This window comes from Geotrypetes seraphini, chromosome 2, assembly GCF_902459505.1.
Source record: "Geotrypetes seraphini chromosome 2, aGeoSer1.1, whole genome shotgun sequence".
Taxonomy (NCBI): domain Eukaryota; kingdom Metazoa; phylum Chordata; class Amphibia; order Gymnophiona; family Dermophiidae; genus Geotrypetes; species Geotrypetes seraphini.
This window is the reverse complement of record NC_047085.1, coordinates 429,114,879-429,131,461: the sequence shown is the minus strand read 5'-3', so window position 1 is coordinate 429,131,461 and position 16,583 is coordinate 429,114,879. Positions and strand designations below refer to the sequence as shown.

General features: G+C 41.3%; 1 protein-coding gene across 3 annotated transcripts in view; it reads left to right on the top strand.

Annotated features, from left to right (window-relative positions):
- LOC117354200 (GTP-binding protein 10-like) overlaps positions 1–12,694 on the top strand; it is a 366,380-nt gene extending 353,686 nt beyond the window's left edge. For all 3 annotated transcript variants that reach the window (XM_033931252.1, XM_033931249.1, XM_033931251.1), the window contains 2 exons: positions 4,479–4,602; positions 10,307–12,694. In XM_033931252.1, coding sequence (XP_033787143.1) covers positions 4,479–4,602; positions 10,307–10,509 — 327 coding nt within the window. In that variant the 3' untranslated portion in view covers positions 10,510–12,694. The remainder of the gene's footprint in view (positions 1–4,478; positions 4,603–10,306) is intronic.
- The last annotated feature ends 3,889 nt before the right edge of the window (positions 12,695–16,583 follow it).

Sequence of the window (16,583 nt, the reverse complement as noted above, 5' to 3'; positions counted from 1 at the left end):
GCAGCAGCAGCAATGTCAACCTAAGACTCAGCCACCGACCCCGGCGAAGCCCGGGCCGTCCTTTTGACAATTCCAGTCCGAGCCTTCGGGCTGCCTTCCTCTTGGAGCCTTCCCCCCTCCCCGTTGAGGGTCGTCTCCATCATTTCTATACCCAATGGGAGAGTCTTACCACCGACATTTGGGTGCTGTCTATCATCCAGGAGGGGTACTCTCTCCACTTCAGTCGCGTACCCCTGGACTTGCCTCCAGGAAAGTTTCCTTCTGCTCAGTCTCAGCTTACCCTCCCCCTACAGGAAGCTCAGGCTCTTCTTCGCCTTCGGGCGGTCGAGGAGGTTCCCCGGAGCAGTGGAACTCTGGATTTTATTCCCGGTACTTTCTGGTACCCAAGAAGACGGGAGATCTGCATCCGATCCTGGACCTCCGTGCTCTGAACAAGTTTCTGGTCCGGGAACGATTCAGAATGCTCACCCTTCCCACGTTGTATCCCCTCTTGGACGAGGGGGACTGGCTTTGCTCACTGGACATCAAGGAGGCATACACGTGGTGCAAGAGGGACAGTGAGATCGTGCGAAGCAAGGGAGCAGTGCTTCTGGCTCCGCGGGAAAACAGAGAACTGAGGACACGCTGAGGAGATGCATGCCCTAGGCAGGGCGGGAGGGGCAGGCCAATCGCAAGCCTGAAGGTCTTCGAGGAAGTCTGCTTGCGAAAACGTCCGCTAGGGGGCTCCATCGGTGACATCACCCACATGTAGAGAATATCTGCCTGCTGTCCCTGGATAACACCTGTTATGGAAAGTAACTGTGCTAACTAGGCCCTAATAGTCCGAAGTTTCCAAAGCAAGAAATAACACTTCTTAACTACAGAATTGATTTGTACTTCAAACAATAAATCCTGATCTAAGTTAACCTCCAAGATCTTAATACTAGAGAGGGTATGTTGTCCTGTTCAGATTTAATGTGACCTCTTTGAGGTTACTAAAAGATGAATTCATCACCCTCCCTCTTGTCTACTATTCTTTTCTCGGCCCTAAAGCTTCAACAATTTCTCCTGCACATTCAGCCATCCCTGCTCTTCCTATGTGCATCTCATCCACTATGTTGCAGACCTCCCCCATTCTCGTCAATACTTTTCTGCTCCTTCTCTTGCTCTCTGACGGACATCAATCCCAATCCTGGTTATCCCAATCAACTCTCAACCTACTCATACGATCACACCGTAATGTCACCAGTCTTATTTCTGTTCCCCTCTTCTCTCCTTGCCTTTCTCATGTGCCCTGTGGAATGCCTGCTCCATCTCCAAAAAGCTTGTCTACATCCACAATCTCTTTATTACATTACATTACATTAGTGACTTCTATTCCGCCAGTACCTTGCAGTTCTAGGCGGATTACAAAAGAAGATAACTGGACATTTCCAGGAATTACAATTTAGGGTGCTGTTTACATAATTGAGACTTTGAAGGGAAAATTACAAGAGTGGTAGAGACTTAGAAGGGAAATTTACAAGAGAGGGGATGGACAAGGGGATGTGTTTTGATATCTAGATAAATTTTTTTGAATAGCAGAGTTTTGATTTCTTTTCAAAATGATTTGAAGTCGGTCGTTGTCAGCATGTTGGAGATGGGGTGGTCAAGTTTTGCTGCTTGCGTTGCTAGTAGGTTGTCATACATCTTCTTGCGCTGAGTACCTTTGAATGGGGGTAGGTAAATGGGGTCTGAGTTCTCCTTTGTCTAGTTATATGGTTCCAATTTAGGCGATTGTTTAGATATGTGGGGGCAGTGACATTTATTACTTTGTATAATAGACAGTATAATTTGAATTGAATTTGCGCGTGTATAGGTAGCCAGTGTGAGTCTAGGTAAGCAGTGGTGATGTGGTCATATTTGCTTAGTGAATAGATCAATCTGAGGACTGTGTTTTGTACAGTCTGTAATTGTTTTATCATGTTTGCGGAGCATGGTAGGTAGAGGATGTTGCAATAGTCCACTAGACCTAGGACTAGGGATTGGACTATGAGCCTATATTGATCTTTGTCGAAGAATTTTCTTATTTTTTTGTAGATTGCGCATGATTAAAAAGGCTTTCTGGGTAGTCTTGTTGATTTGGACCTGCATGGTCTATCATCAATCCTAGGAGCTTAAGAGCGGACTGAATAGGGTACTTGGTGGCATTTATTTCTAATTCTATAATGGATGGGGTTTTGGCCTTTTCAAGCAGTAGAAATTTTGTTTTGTCTGAGTTCAGCTTCAATTTGGGGTCAATCATCCATTTTTCCACTGCTTCTAGTGTTTTTTTCAGTTTTTCTGTTGAGGTGGGTGCTGGTGAGTCGAAGGGGAGGAGAATGGTGATATCGTCTGTGTAGCTGAATGATGTTATATCTAGGTTATCTAGAGTGGACCCAAGGGAGGATATAAAGAGGTTGAAGAGCATTGGCGACAGTGGTGACCCTTGTGGAACTCCACAGGGGTTAGACCAGGGGTCTGATTTAAGATCATTTGTCTTTACTCTTTATGTTCTTGATTTAAGGAATCCTTGGAACCAGGTGTAAACCCTGCCAGAGATCCCTATGGCTTCTAGTATCTGTAGTAGTATGGTGTGGTCTACCAAGTCAAATGCAGCAGAGAGATCAAGTTGAATTATCAACATCCTTCTGCCTTTGCTAAGGTGCTGTTGGGCTGTGTCTAGTAGTGTCTCCGTGCTATGGTTGGTTTTGAACCCTGATTGTGAGGGGTGAAGTAGGTTGTGGTCTTCCAGGTAGTTAGTGAGGTATTGTGCCACTAGTCCTTCTATTAGTTTAACGTATATTGGTATTGAAGCAATGGGTCTGTAGTTGGAGGGGATATCTATTGGGCTTTTATGATCTTTCAAAATTGGGGTGATTATGATCTCGCCTAGGTCCTGTGGGAATTGACCTTCCGTGAGCGTAGTTTGTACCCATTGCATGAGGCAAGCTCTAAATTTGGGGGAGACATTTGTTATCAGATAAGTGGGACAGTTGTTCAGGTCCTTCCACCTGCTTGCACTAACTAAGACCTGGACTAACTCTGAGGACTCTGCCTCAGCTACCTCCCTATGTCATGGAGGTTACCATTTCTCCCATAATGCCTTACTCAGCTGGTCGTAGAGGTGATGTTGGGCTGCTACTCTCACCTCTTGTAGATTCCAACCCCTTCTTCCTCCTCATTCACACTGTTTTTTCTTCCTTCGAAGTCCATACCATCCAACTATTTGTTCCTCTATCCATCCATGTAGCGGCCATTTACCAACCCCCTGATAAGCCCCTTTCTTCCTTTCTCACTGACTTTGACTCCTCCCTCTCCTTCTTTATTTAACCTTCGTCTCCTTCCCTCTTTCTTGGTGAATTTAACATTCACACTGATGACCCTTCAAACTCCTAGGCTTCTAAACTTCTAGCCTTAACGTCCTCATTCAATCTTCAACTATGCTCCACCGTCTCTACTCACCAGAATGGCCACTGCCTTGATCTGGTCCTCTCTTCAAACCGCTCTATTACAAATTTTTGCACCACAGTTCTTCCACTATCTAATAACTTTCACAACCCACCACCTTCCCCCCAAGACCCGGCCAGTCTGCACCAATAAATTTAGGAATCTTCAGACTATTGATCCCTGCACACTCTCCATCGCAGTTTCACCCCTCCTCTCTGCCACTATACTACACCAGTCTGTAAAGGAAGCTGTCTCCTATAATACTCCTCTCTCCCCTGTTTTAGATATCTTTGCTCCCCCCCCCCACCCCATGCAGTTGCAAGGGAGTAGCTTGGAGTTGCCGTAGTTTGTAGGTTAGTGTTAGTAGACAGGTGGTATGGTTTGTGGAATGATGGGTTAGCTACAAGGGGGTTAGTTTTACAGGGTGGTAGGGCAGTTGAGGTAGTTTTTAGAGTGGAGCAGTTTGCAAGAAAGAGGTAGATTTAGGACGTATGGGCATTCATGATGGTGTTGCAGTTGTAGGGAATAATTTGGGGGTGTGGGACATTATATGGAGTAGTGGGGCAGTTGCAAGACAGGGAATTATGAGGATATGGAAATTTGTGGAGTCATGTGGCAGTTGTGGGAGTAGTATGTTACTTGAGCTGAGGGGATTTTAAGAGAGGGTTAGCTTTTGGAAAGTAGGTACAATTTGGTGGTTTGGAAGAAAAAAATTCCACTTTTTAAACCGACTTGCCTTGATTTATAACTAAAATTTCATTCTTGTTTCTATGCTACAGAAGTTGGAACTCATTGCCCCATAGAAATTCAGTGGGCCATATTTTGAGGGGCTGATCTCCTGATCAAGCTGACCCATTTTCAAACTTCATGTGCCTTCTTTCTGTCTCATCCCAGTCCATTAAATTTTGCCCAAGGACAGACAGACATTCTTGACCACTGTTGTGTAATTCTTATAAATTTCTGCAATGTCTGAGGGGGAAGGAGATCCTAATATTTTCCGTACAGAATAAAACTCCAGTGCTTTGTTTCAGGAGCTAGAGCTATACAATGAGGAGCTGCTGAAGAAACCTGCACTTCTGGCAATTAATAAAATGGATCTTCCTGAATCAGAAAGAAAATTGGAAGAACTCATGGTACAACTGGAGAATCCCAAAGGTAAAGAATATTCATGTCACAAAGGCTACTGGTATACAAGGGGCACTATGTGGCAGTTTTAGTTTGCAGTTTATAAGAGTTTGTATAAAATAGCAAGAATCTAAAGATGATTTCAAATGATCCCCAAGCATTAAATAGTGTATAAATACTGAATGGCCAATGAATGGGATGTACCTAGTTGTGAGAAAACGAAATTCCTTATTCAGTAAGTTATAGTCAAAAATAACTGAGTTCCTACAGTTCTCATTATTCATGGTAGTATGGTTCCCAGAAAATGCTGCACCTATGGGAAAACAGAGATTAGGTTCCAGCAGTACATTTTGCGCCTCAAAACTGGGTAAAGTGAATAATGTATCCTATAGGAAAAATAGGGTTAGGTTCCTGCATGGGACAGCATTTGACAAAAACCATAGTAGAACATTTAGAATGTTGCAAACAATCTCACTTTATTCCGGGATCAGTTGGTTGTTTCTTTCTATCCGCCAGAGCTTTGTAGGAGACTTAAACCCCTCCCCCACCCCTCATACCTCATCACTGTCACTGGTTCTGTAAACATCAGTCTGTAGGAGCTTTCCTTTTCTGCTTGTTTTATTTCATGTAATTTCAGTCTTTGCGTTTGCGATTTTCGCCCTCATGCTGCAGAGATTCCCTTCATAGACAGCTCCGACTGCAGGAGATCGCAGACCTTTGGGGAAAGTCTGTTTCTGGAGGGTTCCCTGCTTGTCAGTAAGCCCTCTGGACAGCCTGTACATCAGATTGGGGCTCAGGGACCATTCCCTTGGGAGCTAGCTCACCCCAGGTTCGTTCACTAGTGGGTTGAGCACAGGCTGCGTGGTTCCATGGAAACACGCCCAGGATTGGAGCCAGACTGAATTCCTCCGCCAGGTGTGCTGCACGACATGTCCAAGGGTGGTGGAGATTACTGGCCATGGAAGTCAGGCTGGTGGGGCAGTCAAGATTCAAAGTTCAGCTTTCCAGCAAGTTGAGGCATAGGATCTCCCTGTGAGCTGTTTACAGCTCCATCATCAATCCTATCAGGCATCAATGTTATCCTGTTAGCACATGTTTCTGTAAGTACCAGCTAACAGCTTAAATCAGAGATTTTTTTTTTTTGGGGGGAGGGGGGTTCTTTCAAAAGGGATTTTTACGTGGTTTCCCTTCATGCCCTACTCCCCTAAACTCCTAAAATCTCTGGTTTTGAGGGTTCCCTGTGGTTTTCCTGGGCTATTTTTAGTCAAAATAGGCCATCTTGGATTTTTCTAGATTTGATTTTAAAATTATTTTTTATATTTGCCAGCTTCATTTTTGAAAGAAAACTATATACATGACCTCCCCAGGGCAGATTGTAATAGATTCATGCCTCATTTGCAGTGGATGGCTATCGGATGCACAGCCATATTCTATGTGCACTGCAGCCTGCGAGGGGTGAGAGATGTGCCCAGATTCAGTGCCTCCTTAGAGGGTCTTCTAAGCACCTTCTGTCCCAACTCCCATGAAAATGGCGTCGGGGGCCCTGGGGAGTGCATAGGCGATGCTACGGCGAAACCCAAGCGTGTCTTGGGGGATAAACCTGGTAAATCCTCCAAATAGTTCCCAACTGGAGCACAGGGCTTGGCTCCCACCATGGAGGATGGGATTTCCTTGGATTTTGTTGCTATGCTTTTAACAGGCATAATTGGGTGAAAACTGCCCCCCCCCCCTCCAGTCTCTGCCTATCTCCCTTCCGCCGGCCTCCATGCACAGGAACCCCTGCAACTGTGGTCCAGGGTTTTTTCTCTTGCCTCCCCTAGGGAGGTGCCGTTAGGTATGCAGATAGTGCCCATGGTTGCACCAGATTTGCTTTCCATACCTCTGCTTTTGCAGGAGGGTGCTGCGATGGCTGCCACTTTGACAGATCTGCGGGTCTCCAGGATCCAGATCACTGTGGAGCCGATTTGGGGGAGGATCTCACACTGCACATGCTTATTGTGGATTTGATCTCTGAATCTCTACAGGCATTAAAGCTGCAGGCTGAGCTGCCTGTTACTGTATAATGTTCCCTCACGAGTGACCGGAGGCCACAATCTGCTTCTTTTCCTGATCATCTTGACTGTGTTTGGATTCATACAGACATTGAAGAGACTCCTGAGGGTCCCTTGTGCTGTGCTCACACCGTGGAGCAACTTTATTCCCTGGCGGATGTCTTTAACTAGCGCTTTGCTTTCCCGAAGGTGGATTCATCAGTGCCGCAGGTCACCAAGTGCACTTTTCTCTCCAGTGTGGATTTTGTCTTTAAGCGTCTGTTTGATTTGGCGGCCGCTGGTGTTCAGGTGGCATCAGCCTCTTCTTCATGGCTCTGGCATGCCATTCCACTCTGCACCATGATCCTGACACTGTGGTGCTTCGTAACTTGGATTTTATAATCTTGGGAGTGGATTATATGGCTGATGTCTTGTAATAACATAAGAACATAAGCAGTGCCTCCGCCGGGTCAGACCACAGGTCCATCCTGCCCAGCAGTCCGCTCCCGCGGCGGCCCAAAGAGATTTCGAAAGTCTTTGCTAAGCTTTCCTCCTATTCGGTTTTGGCTTGCAGGTTGCTCTGGATCTGGCAGTGGTCTGGCGATTCTTCTAAAGTGACCATGAATCAGTTGCCTTTTAAGGGACAGCTGCTGTTCGGCCAGGGTCTGGATGAACTTACAGCCAGTGTGCAAAATCGCAGGCCAAAGTCACTTCCTATGAATAGATTAGAGAGTTGCGCGGGGACAGAAATCAAACCCGTCCCCGCGAGGAATCCCCTCCGTCCGGGCCTGTCCTGGCAAGGAATCTCCTCTGTCTCCGCCCGTCCCCCCCTAAAAGTTACCTGTCCCCATAAAAAGCAGCAATTACTTCCGACAGTTTTGATTTTTTTAAGTCTTAGTTTATTTAAACAATAAAATACAATATAAACAAATAACAGTGAACAGAAATAAGAGATGCATACATCACCGGAAAGAATTAGAATAGACATTGGTCATGTGACTGTAGGGTCGACCATTTCTTGTTAAAAGAAATAAGAGTTGTTTTTTTTGGCAATATAAAGCTCATATCTGTAGAGTAAACAAATCTGGTTCCACCATCTGGCATAGGTAACTTGTGAGAGGTCCTTCCAAGATTCACAAATGATTTTTAATGCAGCAATGAGTAAAGAATCAAACAATACAGCATCAAAATCATTTAAAGCAGAATTGAGAGAGGCACTTTTCAGGACAATGTTTGCATAAGAAGAATGTGCCAAAACTAAACTGGAAACCCCAAAACAAACTCAGCAAGTACTTCATTTTGTACTAAACACAAGTGGTGGCATAACCATGAGAGGGAGCTGGGCCTCCCACTTTGAGCTTAGCCCCCCTCAAAATGAACATCTCCCTTGCTGTAGCTGCTGGGACATTTTGGTTTTTCATCATCTTGGTCCCAGTTTCTGCTTTTGTCTATCTTCTATTAATTCTCTTTCCAGGCCTTGGGAACCCTGGTTCCATCCCTGTGGGAGTCCCATGAGCTTGGGGGAATCCCTGCCAGAGTCCCGTAGACCCGCAGGATTCCAATCCCCATTCTCATGCAGACCTCTAGAATAAATCTCGCCCTTCCTGAGCTTTGAGGTATCTTCATTTTCATTCCTTCAGGCGCTCTCGTCCATAGTCGGGCTCTTACACGAGACAACGGTCCTCTTCTTCTTCCAGACTTTGGTGGGCCTCAACATCAGCCATCCATGGGGAGTCATCTGGAGGCTTCTGCAAAAGAAACAGTTCTGATGCCAGACTGGTGTCTCCTCCCCTCTACATCAGGGGGTGGTTGTCAGTTTTTTTGGTGGAATGGCAGGCCTTTACTTCCGACCCCTGGGTCCTGGAGGTTCTCAGGGATAGCTATAAACTGGAGTTTCTCTGTCCTCTGACAGTGTTTTCTGCATTCACCTGTGGGCTACCCAGAGAAGGTGGTTTGGGGTGCATGCTTTGCAAACAGACCAACGAATATCTTACTCTTTTTGCTGGATGGATTGGATTGTGGATTCATTCATATTGAACTCACGGCTGATGGCAGAAACAGACTTGGCATAATGAAGCCTGTCTAAAACATGTATCTTGTCACTTAGACACATGACATGCTTCTTTGTCTTTGGAGCTGTACCTGTAGATGTTTGTAACTCACTCTATGCTTCTAACTCTCTTTGACATGTGGTGCCCGTTTCTGGAAGCAAAGCCAAAACTGGACGAGAAATAAAAAGGAAACAACATTTTTTCTAAGGTCAGAGGTCTACGAACACATGGTGTGAATGGTGAATAGCGGTCACAATGCATGCAACTGCAGATAAACAAAATTGCAAATCGTGAACGCTCGAATAACAAGGGCAGATTATAAATAGTGGTTCTGAATAAATAGAAAATTTGCTACCCAAGCCAAATAATAAACGAAGGGGCCAATGTAAATTTGTGCAGGGTAGAACAATTTTTTGGTGGACTACAATGTGCCCTTTTTAATTAAATATGAATATATTTTTTCAAAGTATATTTTTTATATTGGTCTAATAAGAGATCGCTGCTGGGAAGGAATCTGGAATAGGACCAGAAAAAAAGGTGACGTGGAACATAACAGATGGAAAAGGCATGCAGAACATAGCTGATGGAATTCTTTCTAGCATGTAAATGCAGATTTGTGTTTGAGTTGGTGGGTTTGTGTATATTTGTGTGTTCATGTGCTTGGCATGCTGAGGGTGTTGTAATGCTGGCTTTTGTGTGCTAAAATAATTTTTAGTGTGGGAAGTAAAGGAGTGAGCAGATTTTAGTACACTTTTCATAAGGAATTATTTTCCAGTTCTGGAAAGAGCACTGAAGTCTAAGGCATGTCTTTACTTTCAGTTAAGTATTGAAACTTTACTCCAGACCCTTCCAATTGATTTCAGTGGGAAATAAATTTGAAAATAGAATCAGCCACCAAATGTCTGAGATACCCAAACTATGAAGCCTGTCTTCAGGTGCCCAAGTTTGGGAACCTCGCAATGTTCTCTCATCTGTTATCCATTGACCCATTCCCTGTCAATTCTCTCAAATTCCATCTCCCATCTTCTCAGCCACCTACCCACCCTCCCACCATTACCCATTTACCACCCACATAGTAGATAGGTGGGGATGGAATTAGATGAATGAGGGGGTTGAACTGATAAGTGGGGAGTATTTTAGAATGGGAGTGGAATGATAGTGTGGTGTGAGGGTATATGATGTGAGGCATTCTAGTTCCGGCACAAGATCTCTCTTCTTCAAGGGGGTTCCCAAAGTATTTTGGATCAGAGAGCCTTCAATTCAGTTGTCAAAGGTGTGTATTAAGTTTAACTTCCACCTCTAATGACTGAAGATAAATGGAAGTGTCATTTTTTGTTAGCTTTACTTTCATTTTAGTTCATCTTTTCTACTTTGTTAGATTTAGCATTTTAAATATTATTGACTTCAGATGAAAATTAATACAAAAATTTGAGAAAATCTGTTACTTATCACAGATTTTAAATCACCTACTGAAGGTCCAATTTATTATTGATTTTTTTTCCTGTTCTTTGACTGTGGTAAAAAGAAGCTTAGTAAATCTGATACATTTTCATTCATTTTGATATACAAACTGAAATTTGTAATACCTGTATTGCATTGAATGAAGCTACAGAAAGATGCATATTTTAATGTGTTTCTTATGCTTCCCATTAGATTTTTCACACCTGCTACCAGAAAGGATGATTCCAGAGAACAGGATACATTTTAAATATGTTCTACCAATCTCAGCAGCCACTGGAGAAGGAATAAAGGAGCTCAAGAACTTCATTAGAAAATCATTAGAGGAACAAGCAGATTTTGATGATAAAGAATTCCACCAAGCAAAACTTCAGAGTTTGCAACCCACATCAGTGTAATCATGTACAGAAGTTTTAGGGTAGATGTCTAATGAAACTTTTGTGATGATGGAAGTTGCAGGATTTTGGATACTGTACCTACAGTTGAGCAGTAAGCCTTCACTTGCCATGCAGTGGATGTTGAGCACTGGATCTATATAATATGGTATTTCATAAGAGGCAAAAATGCACTTAATGCATTGAAGAAAAAAATTGAGGGGGCAGCATAGGTTTTTAGTGGAGTCTGAAAGATATGGATTAGTATTACTTCATATCTGAAAGGAAAACTTGTAGAGATGGTCTTGTGCAGTGCTTAGCTGTCTTTAAATATAAAATACCATTTATATACTGCAAGATCTATGCGGTTTAAAGAAAAACTGGATATCTGCAGTGAAATATAAAATTAATCCTTCAAGAACCTCCCATAAAAGTAAGCTTTCAATAATTTCCTAGAATGTAAATAAGAGATGGAACTAGATAACAATCCTAGTGATCATCCTGCAAAGTGCTGATTTTCTTAAGCCTAGTGTATGGCTTCTGGTTTCTGGCAATAAGTTTGTAAACAACTGCTTTCTTACTGTGGATTCTGACTCACTATCAGACTGGGCATCCTGACAGGGTTCATTCTCAGAATAGGCAGCCATATCAGTCTTTTCTAGTGTTTTTATTGCAATACTTGGACATTTGGATTAATACATCTTTGGTTTTATCATTCAACACTAAGACTCCTGAGGCAGGCCTTCTTGGACCGAAACACGATCGTGTCAAGTCTGTTTTATAATAAAAAGGATTGAGCACCATCTGGTCTCCGTTGTTGTTTTCGTGCCCTCACTGTTGTGAAGACAGTTTCTCCTGTTTGTCTTTTGAACTAGATAACAATCGACAGAAATCAGTATCCCAGTTAGCAGCTTTAAATGATAATAATAATATCTTTTATAAACACAGCCTCTGGCTGATGGAAAAGTAAACAGTACTGACATGCGTAAGAAGCATCTAGGGCAAGTAAGTTTAAAATGGTCCGCCAGGTAACTAGGGGCCAAGCTATGTAAAACTTTATAGCATAAAAATCCAAATTTGAAAAACACTTTGGCTTCGTCAAGGAGCCAGTGCAGCTCCCTGTAATAAGGCATCGCATGTTCTGTCCAGTTTAAAAATCAAACGAACTGTGATATTCTGTATTAAACATAATCTATGTAGATTTTTATGATAACCTGCCAAATGAACAATATTACAATAGTCTAAGATACTTAGAACTAAAGATTGAACCAGTAACCTGAATGAATTGTCGTTAAAATAAGATCTAACTGTACAAAGTTTCCAGAGTATAAAGAAGCATTTCCAGTCAAATAAAATCGTGTGATCCTTGGAGGTGCAGAATATTGATGCACCTATCGAGAGCCCACCTAGGTCGCAACCCTAATTATGGGTTTTGTGATCCCATTTGGAGTCCCAACACACAGATTGGAAAGCTCTGGTCTAATGAATCATCTTGGACAGATATGCATCCTGTGACTTTAGGAAAATTGTAACCTCATTTCTTATGATGGCTAATTCTGTTGTAATAAAATCAGATGTAGTTTCTAAGTTTGATTTAAAATAACAGTCTAAGTAGGTTACAACAAATGTAAAATACAAAGAAAGTACATAAAAACCCATAACCCCTCCCCCCAAAAAAAGAACCAATGATGGTTATTTAAGGAATGTTATGCTGTTTCATAGGAAGAATGAAGGGTTTTTTTAATAGCCGAGTCTTTAAAGATTTGCTGAATTGCTTATAATCAGCAAGAGATTTTAAGATTTTTAAGGCCAACTTGATTATTATAAATCAGTGCAAAAGGGGAAGAACTCTTGTTTGACAATGTATCTAGCACATCCACTATTCCTCCACTTCTATTTCTGAAAATGATGAACCAGAAATTGAGAATGTAATGATCTTTTGTAAAGGAATTATATGCTTGACTGCACATTTTCTCTACTGTCATTTTATGATATGTCCTGCACATCACCCTTCCTTTCTTCTGATTGCTTAAGATATTTTACAAACACCATGCCACTTAAGGAGCGTTTGACCAATCAAGTAGCCCCAGCTCAATTGCATTGTTGAGAAAAGGATTTCAGTGGTTTAATAAAAAAAAAACAAAAAAAAAAACTGGGACTCCAGGCCGCAAAGTGGTACAAATTAATATCTGGATTAATTATCAAAAAACCAAAGAATGGTCTTAGAGACATTAAGTATCCAATTACTACATTTGGTCTTGGAGGATGAGATGTACAATGTCTGCATCTATGAGACAAACATGGTTTTTCCTGTTGTATAGAGCCTTCTGGACCCCTGTTCATTTAAAAAAATTAGATAGCTCTAAGTCTGATAGATGCTGGCATTGTCATCTTGAAGCAGGGACTTTAGACCATTTATTGTTCTATTGTCTATTTATTATGGAATTTTGGAAATCAATTTGGAGTCAAATAAATTGCTTATTAGAAAATCATGTGGCATTAACATATGACACAGTATTATTTGGCATGGCGATGAGGGCCAAAAGCCAAATATCCTCTAATAATAATAAACTATTGCTCATTTTGACAGGGGGTTGCTATACAACAAATAACACATAATTGGAAAAGTTGGGATAGACTAAATTTCAGTTTTTGGTGGAATTCAGTATGCCATATTTATAATATTTATAAAATGGAAAGAACATTAGCCATTCAAAAAGGAAATTTTAATAAATTTCAAGATGTGTGGAGGCCATTATCAGAATATTGTAAAGAATAAGTATATATTTTTCTTCCCTGTTAAGTACAAATGAAAAATCGGGAGGGGGATTTTATTCTTGATGATAATGATTTTATGAAATATAAACTGTAGGGAGGGAGGGGGATAAATTTAATGTGATAAAGATCAATTGTAAATTCTCAAGTGTATTATCTATGCTACAATGTTAATATCAATATTGTTGTACTTGATGTAAGTTATAAAATGAATAAAGAATTAAGAAAATAAAAAAATCAGCTTAAAAAGAAATATCTGGCATAGGCTCCAAAGGTCCTTTGGAGAAGGTCTCATCAAATTTTGGTTTATCAAGATTCAATCTGAGCTTTATATAAAATGCAGAACTATATGTGTACTCACTATTGCCCAACACTTCCAGTGGCTTATCCCCAAATAAAAGGTTTTCATTTAAGGTCATGATCTCTCTTTTACTAATATTGTTTAATTCAGCTTTTCTTCCGAGTTTTATAAATTGTTTTCTTCAAAGTACTACAAATATGTACTGTCAACCTGTATTCGCATGGCTAACATCCGCCCTTACAAGCGGAACATTAAACAAAAAAATGGGACACATACTAATCACTCCAATCCCCAAAGATCGGAAAACCTCTTCAGCTCTGACATCCAATTTCAGACCCATAGCAAGCATTCCCCTCTTCACAAAGATACAGGAAGGATTGGTCAACCTTCAACTAGTAAACTACCTGGACAAATTTAACATCCTTAGTGAACACCAATCAGGATTCAGGAAAGGTTACAACACAGAAACTGTCTTAGCCTCCTTACTGAATCACCTTTATGATCTCTTTAGCAAGGGCAAAAGCGCACTGATCCTACAATTAGACCTCAGCAGCGCGTTCGACTTGGTAGACAATGAAATCATGCTGCTGTGCCTTGAAGTAATGGGAATCTCTGGAAAGGCAAAGAAATGGTTCCAAGAATTCCTAATAAACAGATCCTACCAAGTAATCAGCAACGAAAACTACTCCAAACCATGGAAAAACCCTTCAGGCGTACCTCAAGGTTCCCCCCTATCACCCACCCTTTTCAATATCTACATTGCCTCCTTAGGTCTCCTCCTACAAAAACTCAACTTAATACACTACATTTACGCAGATGACATATCCATTCTAATCCCCATAAACGACATCACAAAAGAAATTGTAGACAACCTCTCAAACATAATGACTGAAATTGATAAATGGACCACTAATTTCAAACTAAAACTAAACGCAGAGAAAACAAAAGTCTTTCTGGCTAGTCCTAATGACAAAATCACGAGAACATCGATAAAAATAAACAATCACGAATACCCAATTTCCAAAAACATAAAAATACTCGGTATCACCCTAGACACTCATCTAACTATGACTGACCACACAAACTCACTAGTGAAAAAATGTTTTTACACGCTATGGAAACTAAGGACCATAAAAAAATACTTTGACCCAACTTCATTCAGGTTGCTGGTACAGGCACTGATCCTATCCATTCTTGACTACTGCAACATCATCTACCTGGGCATCCCACAAAAAACAATAAAAAAACTGAGATTAATACAAAACACCGCCGTTCGCCTAATTTTCGGACTAAGAAAAAACGATCACATCAGCCCCTACTATAAAAAACTGCATTGGCTTCCAATAGAAGCGCGAATACTATTCAAATTTGCTTGCACCTGTTTCAGGCAAGCCTGGGGACTAGCACCTTCATACCTGCAAACTCACTTCATCCTGCACAGCCCCACACGAGCAACCAGAAACAAAAACATCTTTGCATACCCAAAGATTACAGGATGCAGATACAAATCATTCCTGGACAGAACCTTTAAGTTCCAAGCAAGCAGACAGCAAGTTTGGCTGAAAAACTACATAAACGAACCCAATCTGTCTTACAGTGCATTCCGTAAATCGATCAAAACCACCCTATTCGCAAAATTTGTTGACTAAAACTGTCCCCTTCCTCACTAGGACCCTCCCTCACTAGGACTCCCCTCCCCGTAAACGCCTTTTCTTCCTCTCAAGAAGCTCCTCATCTATTCAGATATCCTCTACTCATATGTAAGCTCTAAAGTATTCAGGTATTCATTACGCATAGAACTCCAATTAGCACGTTAGTTTCCCATTAGACTATTATATTGTATTAGACACATTGCATGGTATTGTATCTAGTCTTATTGTATTGTATTATATTTAGACTCACTGTATTGTACTGTACTGTATTGTATTGTATTGTATGTAGATTTATTGTTTTGTATTAAGACCTTTTGTTATTCACTGAATGTCCAGCCTTCTTACAATGTAAACCGCCTAGAAGTCGCCTGACTATAGCGGTATAGAAAAATAAAGTTATTATTTATTTTATTTTAGATTAATTATATTATAATTTATTATATTTTAGATTAGTGCACCAGAAACTTGTACAGTTTTCTTGGTTGAAGCAGTACAGTACAATGTTCTGATTTGATTCTGTATTTGTAGTAAGAGTTACCGTATTTTTTGCTCCATGAGACGCACCCTAGATTTAGAGGAGGAAAATAAGAAAAAAACATTCTGAACCAAATTCTCCCTGCCAGGCTCTGTACCCTGGTGGTCTAGTGGTAGGCCAGGACACAGGACAGGCAGGGACAGGGCTCGTATGCTAAAAGGACATCAGAAATGGCACAAAACAAGGGTGCAAGTGACAAAGCACATCTCAGAGCATGTTACAGAGCAATCGTCAATAAAAGAAATATTGCAAGGCAAAGGATTAATCAAAATGCATATCAACAGAACCAAAGCAGCAAAATAAAAGGGCAAATTAATAAAACATACCACAAAGCCTATCATAGAGCAAAGGATCAATTAGAATGCAATAGAATAAAAGATCACCAAACGCAGGAATAATGGAACAAAACATATCTACTAAGCAACCATATGTGGACTAAAATATAAAATGTAAAATAAGAGATATAAAAGTATATAAAGTATCAGAGCACAAGACAACAGATAAGTTAAAACACAGAGTAGAGTGAAAAAATGAGCTGTCCCAGGCAGTAAGTAAATTAACAGAGCATACTGAACCCATCAGAATTCCAGGGAAACAGCATGAACAAAGACAAACACATACAGGATCAAAGACCCAGAGCAATAAAGCAAACTAATGCAGCATGGTGCCCAAAGCTAATGAAGAACTAGATGAGACCTGCGCAAGGCCAAGGAACTGCTGTTGACTGCAAACCAAATCGGATTTCTCCATGGTGCGTCCCAGGCCAAAAATGTTTCGGATTTTCTGCTGGGGGATGCCGACTCCAGCTGTATCAGCAATCAGTCCCCCTTCAGCA